At 54.3% G+C, this 16,372-nt stretch overlaps 6 protein-coding genes across 6 annotated transcripts; 3 read left to right on the plus strand and 3 right to left on the minus strand.

The window, feature by feature from the left end:
• Positions 1-58: 58 nt before the first annotated feature.
• Positions 59-2,128, minus strand: T310_2298 (uncharacterized protein; the record flags this gene model as incomplete). Its single annotated transcript, XM_013474823.1, has 7 exons — positions 59-256; positions 354-486; positions 553-1,073; positions 1,119-1,310; positions 1,384-1,739; positions 1,790-1,843; positions 2,002-2,128. The coding sequence occupies 7 exons, from the start codon at positions 2,126-2,128 to the stop codon at positions 59-61; spliced, it is 1,581 nt and encodes a 526-aa protein (XP_013330277.1).
• Positions 2,129-2,650: 522 nt separating this feature from the next.
• T310_2299 (beta-galactosidase) lies at positions 2,651-6,472 on the plus strand (the record flags this gene model as incomplete). The annotated part of the gene is made up of 15 exons (XM_013474824.1): positions 2,651-2,761; positions 2,830-2,906; positions 2,979-3,165; positions 3,214-3,253; positions 3,308-3,383; positions 3,433-3,517; positions 3,565-3,858; positions 3,922-4,056; positions 4,108-4,485; positions 4,533-4,600; positions 4,654-4,859; positions 4,907-5,631; positions 5,685-5,926; positions 5,992-6,158; positions 6,243-6,472. The coding sequence occupies 15 exons, from the start codon at positions 2,651-2,653 to the stop codon at positions 6,470-6,472; spliced, it is 3,021 nt and encodes a 1,006-aa protein (XP_013330278.1).
• Positions 6,473-6,740: 268 nt separating this feature from the next.
• Positions 6,741-9,461, minus strand: T310_2300 (Alpha-L-rhamnosidase; the record flags this gene model as incomplete). Its single annotated transcript, XM_013474825.1, has 1 exon — positions 6,741-9,461. One exon carries the CDS (start codon positions 9,459-9,461, stop codon positions 6,741-6,743), a length of 2,721 nt encoding a protein of 906 aa, XP_013330279.1.
• Positions 9,462-10,002: 541 nt separating this feature from the next.
• Positions 10,003-12,579, plus strand: T310_2301 (uncharacterized protein; the record flags this gene model as incomplete). The annotated part of the gene is made up of 5 exons (XM_013474826.1): positions 10,003-10,159; positions 10,228-10,542; positions 10,605-10,792; positions 10,851-12,115; positions 12,228-12,579. 5 exons carry the CDS (start codon positions 10,003-10,005, stop codon positions 12,577-12,579), a joined length of 2,277 nt encoding a protein of 758 aa, XP_013330280.1.
• A 976-nt stretch (positions 12,580-13,555) lies between these two features.
• On the plus strand, positions 13,556-14,365 carry T310_2302 (uncharacterized protein; the record flags this gene model as incomplete). The annotated part of the gene is made up of 2 exons (XM_013474827.1): positions 13,556-13,769; positions 13,863-14,365. The coding sequence occupies 2 exons, from the start codon at positions 13,556-13,558 to the stop codon at positions 14,363-14,365; spliced, it is 717 nt and encodes a 238-aa protein (XP_013330281.1).
• A 474-nt stretch (positions 14,366-14,839) lies between these two features.
• Positions 14,840-16,337, minus strand: T310_2303 (KH domain RNA binding protein; the record flags this gene model as incomplete). Its single annotated transcript, XM_013474828.1, has 2 exons — positions 14,840-15,721; positions 15,783-16,337. The coding sequence occupies 2 exons, from the start codon at positions 16,335-16,337 to the stop codon at positions 14,840-14,842; spliced, it is 1,437 nt and encodes a 478-aa protein (XP_013330282.1).
• Positions 16,338-16,372: the final 35 nt, after the last annotated feature.

Below are 16,372 nucleotides of genomic sequence, written 5' to 3' on the forward strand. Positions count from 1 at the left end.
CAAGGCTACCTACATATTCTTGCCATGTATGTACGCCTCTTATTAATTGTTTTACAGGTTAATCCGCAATCTGAACATAATACCTCAACTCCTTATCCATCAGAGGATAAAGCGGATACTTGCCCAGGCGAATCTCGGCCAAGAAGCTCTTCGGGGGCACGAAGATGTTGCTCGTGTCGTAGTCCGTCTCTCGCTGGAGGTAGCAGTACGGAATTGAGACGGCGGTGGCGGCGAGTTCGAGGGCGTACCATTCGCCCTGAAGAAGCAGTTAGTATATAGGATGAAGTGGATGCAGGTAGGTATGTGTGTAATGTACATGCCTCTTCAACAGCGACGTTGGGCGCCCCTTTTACCATGGGAAAGGACCAGCCGATTGTGTCGACGGGATAGGTCTTGCTCCATAGGGGTTCCACTCCTCCTGTTGGAGAGAACAGTTCGCTGATGTTGTAGACGTGGACGAGGGAGATGGTGACTGGGGCGTTGTTACTAAAACACGACCGATTAGTCTGCATTCTCTAGACGAACTATACTGCAGGGTGGAGTAGTGCGTACCTCTGCTGCGCAATATTGACACCAATCTCCGTAACGTTGCCCGACTTGGGCGCCTGGAAGAACTGATAGAGGATGCTGCGGTCGTGAATGCCAAACCCGCATTCCCAGGTGTAATTCCCCGGCGCGCTGGACACGGTCGCATTGGCCACGACATCGATCACCTGGGACTCTGTCACTGGGACATCGATCACATACTCGGGCGCGGTGCAGTCCAGCGGACTGATACTCCCGTCCGGTAGAAAGGTCAGCGGCTCCCAGTGGCTGCCGGCCTTGCCTTCGTTGACGTCGGCCGTCCAGATGTCAGAGCCGTACAGCCAGACGTAGGGATCGCTGCTGTTGCTGTTGCCGGAGGGCAGCTGGGCGACCATGTTGTGCTGTCCGCCACAGGAGGTGTTGGTGAAGTACACCCGGTCCTTGGCCAGCCATAGGCCCATGGGGTCTCTGCTCTTGATGTACGAGGTGTCTGTTCCGGTGCAGTAGCCGCAGATGTGGCCGAACTGGCAGATATAATTATCAATTCGCTGATTCTTTTTTTTTTTGTTTTCTACTTCTAGATGGGTACTTACGATAAGATACCACCATCCATCCCGATAGATCATGTCCCACGCCTCGATGTTCGCCAAGTCCGTAATCACGTAGTTGTCCGTCACGTCGGTGTAGTCTTCACTCAGCTCCTGCACGATGCCGTACGTCAGGTTGGGGTTCTGGAAGATGCTGTGCTTGGGGATAGCAGGGGCGTTGTCGTAGGCGATATATCCCTGGAAACAACAGTCAACAGCAGTCAGACGAAGTACAATCGCAATCACTCGAACTCATAAATCCGTAGCTAACCTTCCCATCCGGCCCAATGACAATCCCAAAATCGCCATTCCCAAAATCGCCCCCTCCCCTCTCCCTCGCCATGACGGGACTATTCTTTCGACAAAGGGGCCAGCAGGCTTGTCCGACGTGAACACCGCATAGCCGTACCTGGACGCACCGGTGTTGATCCACAGGACGTACTCTTTCGTGCGCGGGTTCTGCAGGACTTTGGGCCGGAACAGGCGCCGTCGACGGCGCAGCGGCTCTGCCACTCGTGCGTCGAGGCATCGAAGAGGTAGCCCTCGTCGGACCAGGTATTGAGGTCGGTCGAGGAGTAGGCTTTGAAGCCGCAAAAGGGGGAGGTGTAGTTTGCTGGATGCCTCTATCTGTCAGAATGGACTTGGTAATCGGGATGGATGGTGGTTTGCTTGCTTACCGGTCCTCCATCGGAAACCGCAGTTGTATGCTGTGCCGTAGAAATAGTATTTTCCTGTAATTAATTGCATATTAGCATAATAATGATAGTTGATGATGAATCACAACAGCGTAATATATTCCCCACCCTCAAAGTAGTACAACTTGCCATCTGCCGAAACTGTCAGTTATACACGTAATTATATCTTGTGAGATAAAATATATGGGAATTACCATGAGCATCCAACACGTTCCCCTGAGAATCGTACTTGAAATTCCAATTCGGGAGGGTCACCTTGGTTGAGGAGGCGAGGTTGATGGAGCTTAATAGTAGAATAGGAGTGAATAGGAGGTTCCACATGCTGGAGGGTTGGTCTATTAATCAGTTCGTAATAAATAAGGATTATTTTTTTTTGAAACAAGCCCTACGTTGGGGTATCTTTCAGTGCTGTGTCAAGCAAAATGTATGTATGTACAGTACAGTACATACCTCAGTTTATATCTCCTCGGACTCGATATTCCGAAGCGCATCATATGAACCCATTCAATAATCCCGAAAATTAGGCATGGGCAGTACTTACTCACTTGACACGAGCTGTCTTGACGAGGATGACAATCACTGTTAGTCCAAAAGAATGCAGCGTTGCAGCCACCAAAGTTGCCCTTTCTGGAAGAATCCGGGGTAACTTAGTCCGGGGTAAAAGTACCCAAAACAGGCAATTTCCCGAAGTGGGCTGTTCCGGGGTCAACAATTTCCACCAGTGACGTCGACCAGGCATGCAGAACCGGAGTAGTGTACACTGGTATATATAGAGAGAGGAGGTGAATATGTCTGCATATATGTATTGACTGACGGTGCTGGAGAGTATATACGACGGCAACCATGCTGCTCGGATTATTCGCCTGTGCGTGGCTTTCGTGCCTGGGTCTGGCGTTTGCCTTGCCGGGTCGCTTGCGACTGGCAGACAAGCGGCAGCATCTTCTGCAAGATATTGTTCGGCACCCCAAGCGTAAAGCATTACACATGTAATTTTATATACGGAGTACTTATGGCCGTGACAGGTCACGTGGGACGCGAACTCGCTCCTGATCAATGGCGGACGACTGATGATCTTCAGCGGGGAGTTTCATCCTTTCAGGTATGTCATTGCTATTTAATTTCATTCCATTCCATCCTGCTTGATCAAACCCTATTAACCGGATAATGTCAGACTCCCCGTCCCATCGCTCTGGCTGGACATCTTCCAGAAAGTCAAGGCCCTCGGCTTCAACACGATCTCTTTCTACGTCGACTGGGCGCTGGTCGAGGGAAAGCAAGGCAACTTTTCTGCAGAGGGGGTTTTTGACCTGCAGCCGTTCTTCGATGCGGCCAAGACGGCGGGAATATACCTCATTGCTGTAAGTTATAGTCTGATCCGTTCGCACGGCAGTCGGCTGACATTCTAGCGACCGGGACCGTATATTAATGCTGAGTCGTCCGGTGGAGGTGAGTATACGGAGTAGGACTGTGCACTATTTCCATCAGAGATTGACTCGATAGGCTTACCCGGCTGGCTCCAGAGAATCAAAGGCCATCTCCGGACACGAGACCCCGAGTTCATGAATGCACAGGCTGGGTATGTAACTTCCAGGCTGAGAATCACTGACGCGGCTGACACTGCACAGCTATATCAGCAAGATCGGACCCATCATCGCAGAGGCGCAGATCACAAACGGCGGACCCGTCATCCTAGTTCAACCGGAAAAGCAAGTCTTCCGATCTGTTGCACTGGACTAGAAACTCACCGCTTGAGCAGCGAATACAGCCATCCTGAGGATGGAACGTCGCTCGATCCGTTATACATGCAAGAGGTCGAGGACTACTACCGCCAAGCAGGCATTGTCGTCCCCCTGATCAACAACGATGGGCTCAACTACGGCAATTTTGCGCCAGGGACGGGCGTCGGCCAGGTCGATATTTACAGCCATGACAGCTACCCTCTGGGCTTCGACTGCTCGCAGCCGTACAACTGGACGGGCGATTATTTCCCGACAAACTTTTACACTGTCCACGAGGAGCAGAGTCCTACGACGCCGTACAGCATTAGTGAGGTATGCAGTGTATAGAAGTTGCTTTTTCTTTTGTTTTATATGCCAGCATGCTGAACACGACAGTTCCAAGGAGGATCCTTCGATCCATGGGGCGGTTACGGTGTCGACAACTGCGCCACTCTGCTCAACAACGAATTCGAACGGGTATACAACAAGAACGACTTTAGCTTTGGCGTGAAGATATTTAATCTCTACATGGTAAGCCAACCTTTTGGATATAATCACTCCCTGCTAATTGTTTTATTTTAGATCTACGGCGGAACCAACTGGGGAAACCTGGGCCACCCCGGGGGCTACACGTCCTACGACTATGGCAGCGCAATCACAGAAGACCGGACCCTCACGCGAGAGAAATACAGCGAGTTGAAGCTCGAGGCCAACTTCTTGAAGGTGTCGCCCGCCTACCTCGTTGCGGACGTGCACAATGTCACCAATACCAGCTACACCAGCACGCCGGCCATCTCGGTGACGAGGCTCAGCGCCAACACGACGGCCTTCTGGGTGGTTCGTCACTCGGATCATACAAGCGTTGCTGCGACAGAGTATACCCTGCAGCTGCCAACGAGTGTTGGCATGACGACCATTCCTCAGAACGGATCCCTGCTGCTGAACGGGCGAGATTCGAAGGTAAAATGAAAAACTAGTCGAAAAATGTCACTGACTGACGAATCTAGATCCTGGTCACAGACTACATGGTTGGGTCTTTCTGGTTACTGTACTCCAGTGCAGAAATATTTACATGGTGCGTGCTTTCTGCTCTCTCGACTCGGTCCTAACCGTTCTGACAGCAAGCAGGAAGGATCATGGATCGAGGACAGTGCTCATCCTGTATGGCGGACCGGGCGAGACGCACGAGGCTGCTTTCAAAAGCACGTCGAAGCCGACAATCCTGGAAGGTGCAGCAGCAGTCAAAACAAGTGGGAATATCGCAACTATCAACTGGCGAACCAGCAGCACGCGAACCATCATCCAACTCGATACGCTCTACATCTACCTGCTTGGTCAGTATCTTCAGCCTCATGCATGGTGATCGCAGCTGACATCTCAGATCGCAATTCTGCGTACGACTACTGGGTCCTCGACCTCTCTGGGTCAAACAACTACAGCACCGCTGAATCCGTCATCGTCAAAGCAGGTTACCTCCTACGGACGGCACAAATCCAGGGCGGAAACCTGCAGCTTACGGGCGACATCAACCGCACGACGACAGTCGAAGTGATCAGTGCCCCGACGAACGTCAGCTCCGTCTCGTTCAATGGCCGTCGCCTTCCTGTTCAACGGCAACCATCAACGGGCATCCTCACCGCAGAGGTGGAATACAAACCTCCAGCGCTGCATCTCCCGGACCTGGCCTCTCTAGACTGGAAAGTCGTCGACAGTCTCCCCGAAATCCAGCCAACATACAACGACTCCCGCTGGACGCCGGCGAGCAATACCTACACGAACAACACAACTGGATGGAATCTGACGACGCCAACGAGCCTGTACGCAAGCGACTACGGCTACCATACGGGAAGCCTGCTTTTCCGAGGCTGGTTCACCGCGAACGGGAACGAGACGACGTTTTCTGTCCACACGCAGGGCGGCACCGCCTACGGGGCATCTGTGTGGGTAGACGATACATTCCTGGGCTCGTGGCCAGGGAACAGCGTGACGTCGAACTACACGCAGTGTCTGCAGTTACCAAACCTTACCCCCGGGACAAGACATGTTTTCACAGTGGTGATCGACGACATGGGCTATGACGAGAACGGTGTTATTGGAGCGGACAACGTAGGTTCAACAAGTTCAGAGAAGGTCATATCCTTGGTCCTGACGAACGACAGATGAAAAACCCCCGCGGCATTCTCGACTACTCGCTTACCGGCCACAACGCAAGCGACATCACATGGAAGGTGACCGGCAATCTCGGCGGCGAGGACTATGTCGACCGCACCCGGGGGCCGCTGAACGAGGGAGGCCTGTACGCTGAGCGGCAGGGGTGGCATTTACCAAAGCCGCCGGCAGAGAAGTTTGCGTCAGGGAATCCCCTCGTGGGGATTCAGAGGGCGGGTGTGGCGTTCTATACGTGAGCATTTACCTTTGCTTACCTCATATGCATGTTGATATTGACATTATTTAATTGATACTTAGTGCGTCTTTTACCCTCGACATGCCAGAAGGATACGACATTCCACTCGCATTCATCTTTACCAATTCTTCCTCGACTTTGACGACTGCGCAGAAGAAGCAGAACCAGAACCAAAACCAAAACTATCGAGTCCAGCTATACGTGAACGGATATCAATTTGGGAAATACGGTAAAAAAAACCCCCCCATCCCATCCATCCATCTATCCCCGTTCACACACACACATACATACTTACTTTCTTATTTGTTTATAGTAAACAACATCGGCCCCCAAACTACCTTCCCCGTCCCAGAAGGAATCCTGAACTACCACGGCATCAACTACATTGCGCTCTCCCTCTGGGCGCTCGATAAAGAGGGGGCGAGACTCGCTGGGTTGCGACTTGCGCTGACGGGCCATACTCAGGCTGTACTGTCCGGTTATGGACGACCTGTTGCGTTGAGTCCGATGCCGGAGTGGGAGGAGAGGAGGGATGCTTATTGAGGGTTCTCCTAGTATGCTGTATATACTTGGGGAGTATATACGGAGTACGTACTGTGTCAAGACGTAGGTACTGTACTGTACATACAGTACACTACATATATGGTATATTACCATATACTTGAGGTAGATAATTTACGCTAAAAAATATAGGATTCTACCTAAATCAAATTATTATTCACTCCCCTTTTTCTTCCCCTTCTTCTTCTTCTTCTTCTGTTTCTTCTCAGTTTAGGGTTAGCTTGCATCTAACGACATACTCTAGCTAAGATCATCTGCTGTAATCCCTAACCACAAAGCTGTACGACCCCGACCCGATCGTCACGACAGTCGTGCCGTTTTCCTGCTGCAACCCTAGAATATCCCTTCTTCCCTGCAACCCCGCTGAGCCTTCGGTGATGCTTCTACTGTCACCGTCCAGGAAGACCCTCGCCGTACTCCCCACCGGCACCTTGACGCGATACTCCAGAGTCCTGTTGTTGCCATGCAGCGTCCACTCGGCGCTCGCCCAGCCGCGGACGGTGCGGTACTTTGCGCTTGCACTCGTCAGGTCCCCCAGGACCCTCGGTCGGAAGTCGATCTGCGACCACACTGTCGAGCCCTCCGCCTGCTGCATCCCCGCCAGCCGCAGCAGCCACGCGTCGCCGTACCCCAGCATCCAGTGGTTCAGGCTCCCCGTCGTCCGGAACACGCCGTCCCAGTCCTCCCACAGCGAGGTCGCGCCGTGGGTGACTTGGAACCCGTAGCTGACGTTTGTAGTCTGGCTCATTGTCTGGAACAGAACGTCGTCTCTCCCGCCGGCTTGTAACGCGCGGAAGAGCGATGGCAGCGCGATCTCGCCGACTGTGAAATGGTATCCGTTGTCGACCAGAGACTGGACGAGCATGTTGAGGACCGCAGACTCGTATTCGGCCGGGACGGCTCCGATGTCCAGCGCGATGGCGTTGCTGGCTTGCGAGCCGGAGCCATACGAGGAATTGCTCGTCGTGTCGAAGAACTTCTCGTGGAAGGCCCGCAGGATGTTCTGATTCAAGGCGGAAAATCTGGCCGCGTCGTCCGTCTTCCCTAGCACTGTGGCAATGGTCGCCATCGCGGCCGCAGACTGCTGGTAGCCCATCGTCGCGGTGATGCCCAGCGGAGTGCTCGTGTCGAAGGTGATCCAGTCGCCCAGTCCGTAGTCCAGCGTGTACGTCCCATTGCTCTTCGAGCCCAGATAGTCGAGATACGCGACCATCACGTCGTAGTACTTCTCCAACAGCTCGACCTCGCCGTACGTCCGGTACAGCTGCAGCGGCATCAGGATCATCGTGTCCCCCCAGTTGGGCTCGTCGCGGTAGACGCTCAGACTGCCGAGGAAGACCTTGAACTCGGGCGCCGTCGTCGGGATCATGCCGTCCGCGAGCTGCGAGGCGGCGACGATGTCGAGCATCCGGCGTGCATACGCCTGGATATCGAACCCACGGGCTAGCGGCTCATACACGAGATGGTCCTGCTCCAGCCAACCCGACTTTTCGCGATGCGGACAGTCGGTCAGTACCGAGTACATGTTGCTCTGGATGGCGCGGTCGATGATGCCGTGGATCGCGTTGAAAAGCTGCGACGACGACTGGAACGAGCCCACGGCCTCGTTGTCCGCCCGGATGACCAGCGCTTCCAGATCCGACGCCGCGGGCGGATGCGTGAGATTGTCGACCTGCAGATACCGGAAGCCGTGGTACATGAATCGGGGTGCGTACCACTCGGCCGGCGATCGTCCGGCAAAGGTGTAGCCGTCGAAGATGGGCCGTCCGGTCGAGGACTGGTTGACCAGGCCGTTGGTCAGATACTCGCCGGGCCAGAAGACCACCCTCTGGCCGGCTTCGCCGCGCATCGTCAGGTTGTACCATCCGGCGAAGTTGGTGCCCAGGTCGAACACCCATGTCGTGTCGTTGATCCTGGTCACCGACTTGGCCTTCCACCGGTCGACGATCCTCAATGGCGGACCGGGGTCCGCTGTCAGCGAGCCGTTGACAGGAGGCCCGTCAATGATGCTGGCGTCTGTCCACGAGGACGCAGCTGTGTCGACCGCAGTGGTCGGCCAGCCCGGAAATTCTCTCCTGGCGTCGTATTCCTCGCCGCCGTACCACGCAGACTCGATCTGTGGCCCGTCCACGGAGGTCCTCCACGACTCGTCGGACACGACAGTGACCACAGGCCCGTCCCTGCAGGCGATCTCCAGCTGAGCGATCAGGGTCAGCGGGTTGTCCGTGGTGTAAAAGTCGGCGTAGCGCTTGTCGAGAGGCTTCTCGGCATCGTAGACGCCTTTGCCCAGCTCCACGCCGAGGAAGTTCTCCCCGTGCTGCAGCAAGGAGGTGACGTCGTACGTGCTGTAGGGCAAGGACCTGTTCGTCTGGCTGTATCCGGGCGCGAGAACGGCATCGGACACGGGCTGCCCGTTCAGATACGCAGCATGCTGGCCCAGGCCCAGCAGGTAGAGACGCGCCTTGTCGGCCGGAAAGGAGAGATTGAAGGTCCGGGCGAACACGGGCAGCGACGTGCCTCCTTGGGGGATGTAGTTGCGGTTGGTGATCCAGTGTGCTTTCCAGTCGGAGGGCGCCAGCAGCCCCAGCTCGAACGAGTCGACCTCGCTCCATGCAGAGGGCTTGTCCCAGACATCCCAGATGCGGACGCGCCAGAAGCCGGTGTCGCGAGACGTCAGGTTGTGTCCCGCGTACCGCGCCCACACGTCTGCAGATGACACCTTGCCGCTGTCCCAAAGATCAGGCGATTCGATTGCGGACGGCGACGAGGCGACTTGCACCTGGTAGGCCGTCTGGTTGTCGTTGCGCGTGGAGGACTGGGGGCGCCAGGAGAGGCGAGGCAGCGTGTTCGCCAGCCCAAGCGGACTGACCAGGCCGTCTGTCCGCAGCGAGCCATGCTCGACACTGATCGCCCCTGCTGGAGGGACAATTGCTGCGGTCACGACGAGACCGATGGTCAGGAAGCCCTGCATTTTGGAGTGTGCTGTTGGCAGGTTTCAATTCGAGCATCCATTGTCGTTCGAAGCAGGTACGGTGCTAATTTAATCAACAATACCAGCTCAGATTAGCTCACTGTTAGCTCTCTTCTGTAGAAGGAAACTTCCCATCTGAAACAAAACCCCGCTGGAGCTGGAGGACGATCATGGACGAGATGTGCAAAAACAGCAATTCTGGGGGTGTTCGCTTCGGGGTATATTCGCCCGATAACGCCGACCCCGCATTTTGACCCCGGATTTTACGAACGTCACATCGTCAATCCTATACTTTCCAGTTTAGTCGCCATAAACAATGGAAAAATATCTCCGCGCTGGGAAAATCTCCGCTGTATACTAATTAGTTGCTTGTGTCGTTGCAGTCAATTCGGAAGGTTTCTCGGCACGTCTGCCGTGTCAATACTATGCTCCGCCAGATTCAAGTCATGGCAGACATGACATTTCATATGGCCTCTTCAAGCCTGCTATGCAGGACACTCCAAGACACTGGAGATGCTTGTTAGACTGACTTCAGGTCAACATGCTGCTTCGTTGGTTTTTCCTGCTCATCGGCGTTGCGGCCGCCATCACGCTGCCAGACTCGTACAATGTCGTCTGGACCACGCAGAGCAGGAACTCGTCTGAATCCACGCCCTTGGGGGGAGGGGGGCTGGGGTTGAACGTGTGGGCTGAGAATGGTACATACGTACAGATCTAACTACACACGTCTTTCACTCCGAGGCGACATCTGCTAACCACCTGCCAGGGACGATCCTGTTCTACATCGCCAAAAGCGGCGCGTACGACGACAACAACTCTCTCGTCAAGCTGGGCCGCGTGCGCCTGACGCTGCAGCCAGATCCGTTTGGCAGCGACTTCTCGCAGACGCTGGTCCTGAATGACGGATACGTGGCGTTTACGGGGCAGAACAACACGACCGTCACGCTATGGGTCGATGCGTTTCATCCCGTCATCCATGCGACGGTCAACAGCTCGCTTCCTCTCTCGCTGACTGCGTCGTACGAGAACTGGCGGTATCGCGATCGGTTGATGGGGGATAATGGCACTATATACGAGCAAGGTAGGCAAATTGCCTGGTTGAGTTTTTTTTTTTTTGGTAGAAGCTACGCTCACAGAAAGCAGACCAGTCGTCGTGGGATCAGCTGCCTGGCGCGAATGCCACCACCAGAGCGGACAATATCACCTTTTATAATGGTGGTGTGTTGATGACGCATCGAAATCTCCAGTCGACGGTCTTCGATTATACGGTGCGCGAGCAGGGGCTGGAGCAGTACAAGGATACGATGTATAACCCGATTGCGAACAATACAGTAAGTTTCTTTTAAAAGAAAGAATGAATGAACGAACGATTTCTCCTGACAGCCGTAGTATGCTCTCTGGATGTACAGTTCTGATCTTCAACCCGGCAACATTACTTCCGGCTTCTACGTCAACACCGACTACAAATCCTGGAATCTTCGCTCGAAAACACCCCAGACCTCATACTCCCTTGCAATTGCGATCCACCAGAACCAGACGGAGACATTCCAGGACTTCCAGTCCCAGTTCGACTCGCTCATCGCCACCGCGATCAACAACACTCAGGAACAAACCCTCGCCTGGTGGCACGACTTCTGGGACCGGTCGTACATCCTCATCAACGAAGACGCCGGGCCCGACGATCCGGGATTTGTTGTGGGCAAAAACTACCAGATCTTCCGGTACATGCAGGGCTGCAATGCCGGGGCAGACTGGCCCATGCGGTTCAACGGCGGCCTCTTCACCTTCGACCCCGTCTTCGTCAACCCGGAGACGCCGTACACGCCCGACTTCCGCCGGTGGACGGGCGGCGTGTTCACGGCGCAGAACCAGCGGCTCGTCTACTGGCCGCTGCTCAAGAGCGGCGATATCGACCTCATGAGGCCGCAGTTCGAGTTCTACCGCCGCATCGTCGACACCGCCAAGCTGCGTGGGCGGACGTACTTTGGCATCAACGCGACGCTCTTCTGCGAGCAGATCGACAGCTTCGGCCTGCCCAACCTGCGCGAATACATGGGCGACCCGACTCGGCCGCGCTCGCCGGGATTTCCCCGCGGCATCGAGTTCAACGACTACATCGAGTGGATCCAGGACACGGCCAACGAGTTCGCCGACATGATCCTGCAAGCCAACCTGTACATGGGGTTCGACGTGGCGCCCTACCTCGACTTTATCGAGAGCCAGCTGCAGTGGTTCGATCTCTTCTACCAGCAGTTCCACAGCACGATCGACACCTTCAGTCGCGCCGCGTCGCCCGTCAACAACGCCAGCACGGGGAACGGCCCGCTGATCATCTACCCGGGCTCCGGGTGCGAGACGTACAAGGCGGCGTACAATCCGGCGTCGACGGTCAGCGGCCTGCGCAAGCTGCTCCACGATCTGCTGCAGGTGAGCCCGGACTATCAGATCGCCAACGCGAGCTACTACGAGGGGTACCTGAAGCGCGTCCCCGAGACGCCGATCCGCTACCAGCAGGGCCAGCCGTGCATCAGTCCGGCGCTGGCGTATGCCCGCATCCAGAACGTCGAGATCCCGCAGCTGTATCCTGTGTTTCCGTGGGGGGAGTATGGGCTGGGGCAGCCTACGGACTTGAGGCTGGCCATCAATACGTATTTGTATGATACCGAGACGCAGAGCTTTCACGATAACGTTGGTCAGTACATCCTCCTCCTCGTCATTATTTTTATTTCAGAATAATACAACAGTTTACTAACACGAGCTATACAGGCTGGAAACAAGACGTCATCTGGCTAACCCGAATGGGACTGACACCAAACGCGACCAATATGACCATCTCCCGCTGGGCCAACTCAACCGTGTACCGGTTCCCCGTCTTCAAGGGGCCCAACTTCGACTGGGCGCCGGACATCAACCACTACGGCGTGGCGTCGATCGCGCTGCAGGAGATGCTGCTGCAGACGTTTGCGCGCAACAACACGCAGATCCGGCTGCTGGGGGCGTGGCCGGCGGACTGGTCGGCCAGGTTCAAGCTGTATGCGCCGATGAATACGACGGTGGAGGCGGAGGTCAGTGCTGGGAAGGGGGTGACGAGCTTGACGGTGAGGCCGGAGAGTCGTGAGAGGGATGTGGTGTATGGACAGGCCTGAAATTCGAGTTTGTACATATCCTCTTAAGGAATCTAAGAGAGAGAAGATAGAATCAGCTGGAATGACTTCATCTGTAAGGTCTGTTGGGATTACATCCAAGTTGCTGCTGTATACGAGATCATACCAGGCCAGGCTATTATCTATCTATCGTCACTTCATCACCTTGTACTACACACTTGATGAGACCGCTTCATGATTTCCCCTACCTATGCACTCTACTGTACATACATACATAGTAAGCCAAGCAAGAAAAAAAATAAAAATAAAAATAAGATGCACTGAATTGAATACGCTATAGTTTATAATCTTGCCAAATACCAATCCACTGATTAATTAATACTTAGCAGGAATTTAAATAATCCTACAGGTAAGTATTATTAATAGCTCAAAGTGTGCATGTAAGTTGGAAAGGACAATGCTCACAAGAAAAAAAAAAGAAAAAAGAAAAAAGAAAAAAAAGAAATACTCTGTATGGTTAACCCGTGGCAACCACACAGAAACTGCATGAGTCGTCGTTTGGGAGATAGCTATCGATTATTATTATCTAGAATTTCAGTTTTTTTTTTCAAATTTTTTGTTTGTATTAATTGCACGAGGTTGATTGATTATTCTTGCGTCAGCTAATAGTCAGAATAATACCAGAGATATGCGCACGCACATTCCATTATATCTGAGCAATGTCAATTACTACAATGTCATTTTTGTATACAGAGTAGAACAGTCCAGGGACAAGGGAGTTGACTGATATAGTTCTGTTAAGCTAATCCGGCTAATCCAAACAAGGAAATCGACCCATCTGGCCCGGTTCGTCCCACTTATTATCAACTACATACGCGGGGTACATACATCATAGCCTGCATACACAGACAAAAATATACAGACAGATAGATATAGCTACACCTACCTACCTACTACAGATCTATCATCCCAGTCCATTATTCCACCACAATGGCCGCCATGTCCTCCTCCACCATCCTCTCCACCGCGATCGAGTTCCTCTACTTCCGACTCAAACCGTCCGTCAGGCCCGAAGAAGCCGCCGACGGCAACGAAGGCGAGCGGTTCCTGAAGCTGCTAAAGGAGACGACGCAGCGGAGCGGACACATGGCGTCTGCGTGGGGGCGGACGGAGGAGGATGAGAATGATGTTGTTTGGGTGATTGGTGTGTAGGCACCTTTCCTTTCTATGTTGGTTAAGCTACTGCTGTTGAGCTTGTTTATTAACCTCCGCGATGATGCGTGATGCTTGATGCCAGAATGGGCCGATTCCTCTCACAGCGTGAGCATCGACTGTCTACAGCCATTCGTCGACCCCTCCTCGCCTCAAGTCATCGCCTTATTCGCAAACCTCAACCCACCGCCCATGACGACATCAGGCACTCTGGCCGACAACCCCGTCACGGAGCTCGCCGCGCTCGCGGTCCCGAGCACCCTCACCCCGGCCGAACAGACGAAATGGCACGAGGACATAGTCGCGTTCCGCTCCGCGCTGATGGAGAAAGTGTCCCAAAAGGACATCCGCCCCTTGACCTGGTCGACTGGCTATGTCGAGCGCCCGGCTACTTTCGATCATCCGCAGAGCCCCTCGGGTAAGGCGCAAGTCTATCTGTTGGCTGTTGGGTGGGAGAGTAAGGAGAAGCACCTCGCTGCGCGGGAGACGCAGGAGTTTGCGGATACCATCCAGCCGCTGAGGAAGAAGACGCTGCCTCCTGTGAAGGGGTTGGAGATGCGACATGTTCGCTTCCGCAAGGTCAAGTAGTCGACTGGAGTAGAGTAGGACTGGATTATGCTTGGTGTGGTGGTTAGAAAAGACATGGTAACGGTGGCCATATAATCCATGAGAAGATTGGAATGTTTGGTCGACGGATCAAAAAAAGTGTCAGTGCTATATCTACGCTGGAATCCATACCAGTTTCTGGGCAGTGATCAGAATGGACGACGGAAAGAATCATGATATAAACCAAAGACCCCCCATTAAAGTACACAGCTAAGGAAATATTACCGAAAAAAAAAAGCAGAAAGCGAGAAGCAAAAGAAAATGCACACAATCCGTAAAACAGTCTGGAAAAGATAAATAACATGCAAAAACAGGAAAATGTGCTTTTTGCAATCCAAATCATCCCATGTAGAAAGGCGCACCACCCCGGCCGAAAACGTCCTAAATACGGTGCTTCTCGCTTTCTAGGGTAAAAAATTAGCGTCACAACAATAGGTGGGGATGCGTTCGAAGGAATTATTTATTACCCAGTCTCGAATACAGCATGTAAAGGGCCATCTGGTTGCATTCCTGCGTCCCCGTGATGGTCACCAGACGCTCATTGCTGTTGTCTTGAGGCTCGTTGATCTTGATCACACTGCCACTGAGGTGTCGAATCTCATTAATCTTGGCGCCACCCTTACCAATGATGGCGCCCACCATGTCATTGGGGATGTAGATCTGCTGCGTGATGGGCTGCCCAGGAACCACTCCAGGGAGCGGCTGGCCTGCAGCGGCATGAGGCTGGGGCTGAGGAGCGCCGTAAGGCGTAGGCTGATGAGGACCAGCTCCCACGTACGGGCCGCGAGGCGAGGCTGCATAGTGAATCGGTGGCTGCGTAACTGGCGCCGGGGCAGCCTGGCCGTGAAGATAAGGGACGCCATACGGGCCCGGCACGGCCCGGTTCTGCTGGGCGTGGTGTCGCTTCCAGGTGTCCGGGTGTCCGTACTGCCCTCCAGCCGGCTGGGGAACATAAGGTACCACCTGCATCCCACCAGGCACAACACTGGCAGGACCGCCGCTTCGAGTCGCGTATGCAGAGGCAGCCGGCCCGCCAAATCGCTCGGTCAGCTGCTCGACGAGAGTGGCGGCAACGTAGTATGTCGCAATGTGGACGGCATCGGCCACGCCCAGGATGACCAGGGACCGCTCCGTAGACAAAGGAAGACACGTGTCCGACGCATTCAAACGCGCGCCAGAGGCTTCCTGGATCTCCCGAATGCGGGAACCGCCCTTGCCAATGATCGAACCGATGAGGATATGGGGGATCAGGAGACGGAGAGGGTATGTCTTGGACTGCGCTGTGGATGGAGCGTCAAGGGGCTCATTGTTGAGAGTACGAATAATCAAACCAAAGGCCTGGCACCCGGTCAGTCATCGAATCGACGCCGATTTCAGACAGCGGAGGATAAATACTCACCTTGGCAACAGCGTCCTGGGGGCCGCTGACGGTCAAGATTCTCTCTACAGCACCGCGAGAGTAGTCGCTCACAGTGCATTTGGCACCCGAGAGACGGCGGATCTGGGACACATTTTCCCCACCTTTGCCAATGCAAGTGGCTGCTTCCTGGCTGGAAATCACCGCACGGATATGGATCCACGAGCTCTCGTCCTGGTGAGCCTGCTGCTGCGGGGGCTGTGAGGTAGCACGGTCAGCATGGGACGCGGTGGACTGGATGGGCTGAGTCTCGACCGAAGCTGCCGCCCCGTCCTTGCCATTGGGAGCATCCGTAACTACAGTATCTCCTTGTGTATCCTGAGCGCCATTTGTCGCGGTACTAGTAGACTGTGCAGAAGCACCGTCGGCCTTTGCCCCAGCAGCAGCCTCCTCCGATCTCTTGCTGTGGTCATCGTTTCTGACTACTTTGTCCAAGGCCGGGCGCTTGGCTTCAGGCTGATCGTTGGGACCGGACGGGGAGGACGGGTCCTCGAGAGGACGCTTGGTCGACGGCAGCGTGGAAGGCGAGGCCGACATGTTCTTTGTAGTTGCTGCTGTAGAGTGTAGACCAG

This window comes from Rasamsonia emersonii, assembly GCF_000968595.1.
Source record: "Rasamsonia emersonii CBS 393.64 chromosome Unknown ctg1118621760020, whole genome shotgun sequence".
Lineage (NCBI taxonomy): Eukaryota > Fungi > Ascomycota > Eurotiomycetes > Eurotiales > Trichocomaceae > Rasamsonia > Rasamsonia emersonii.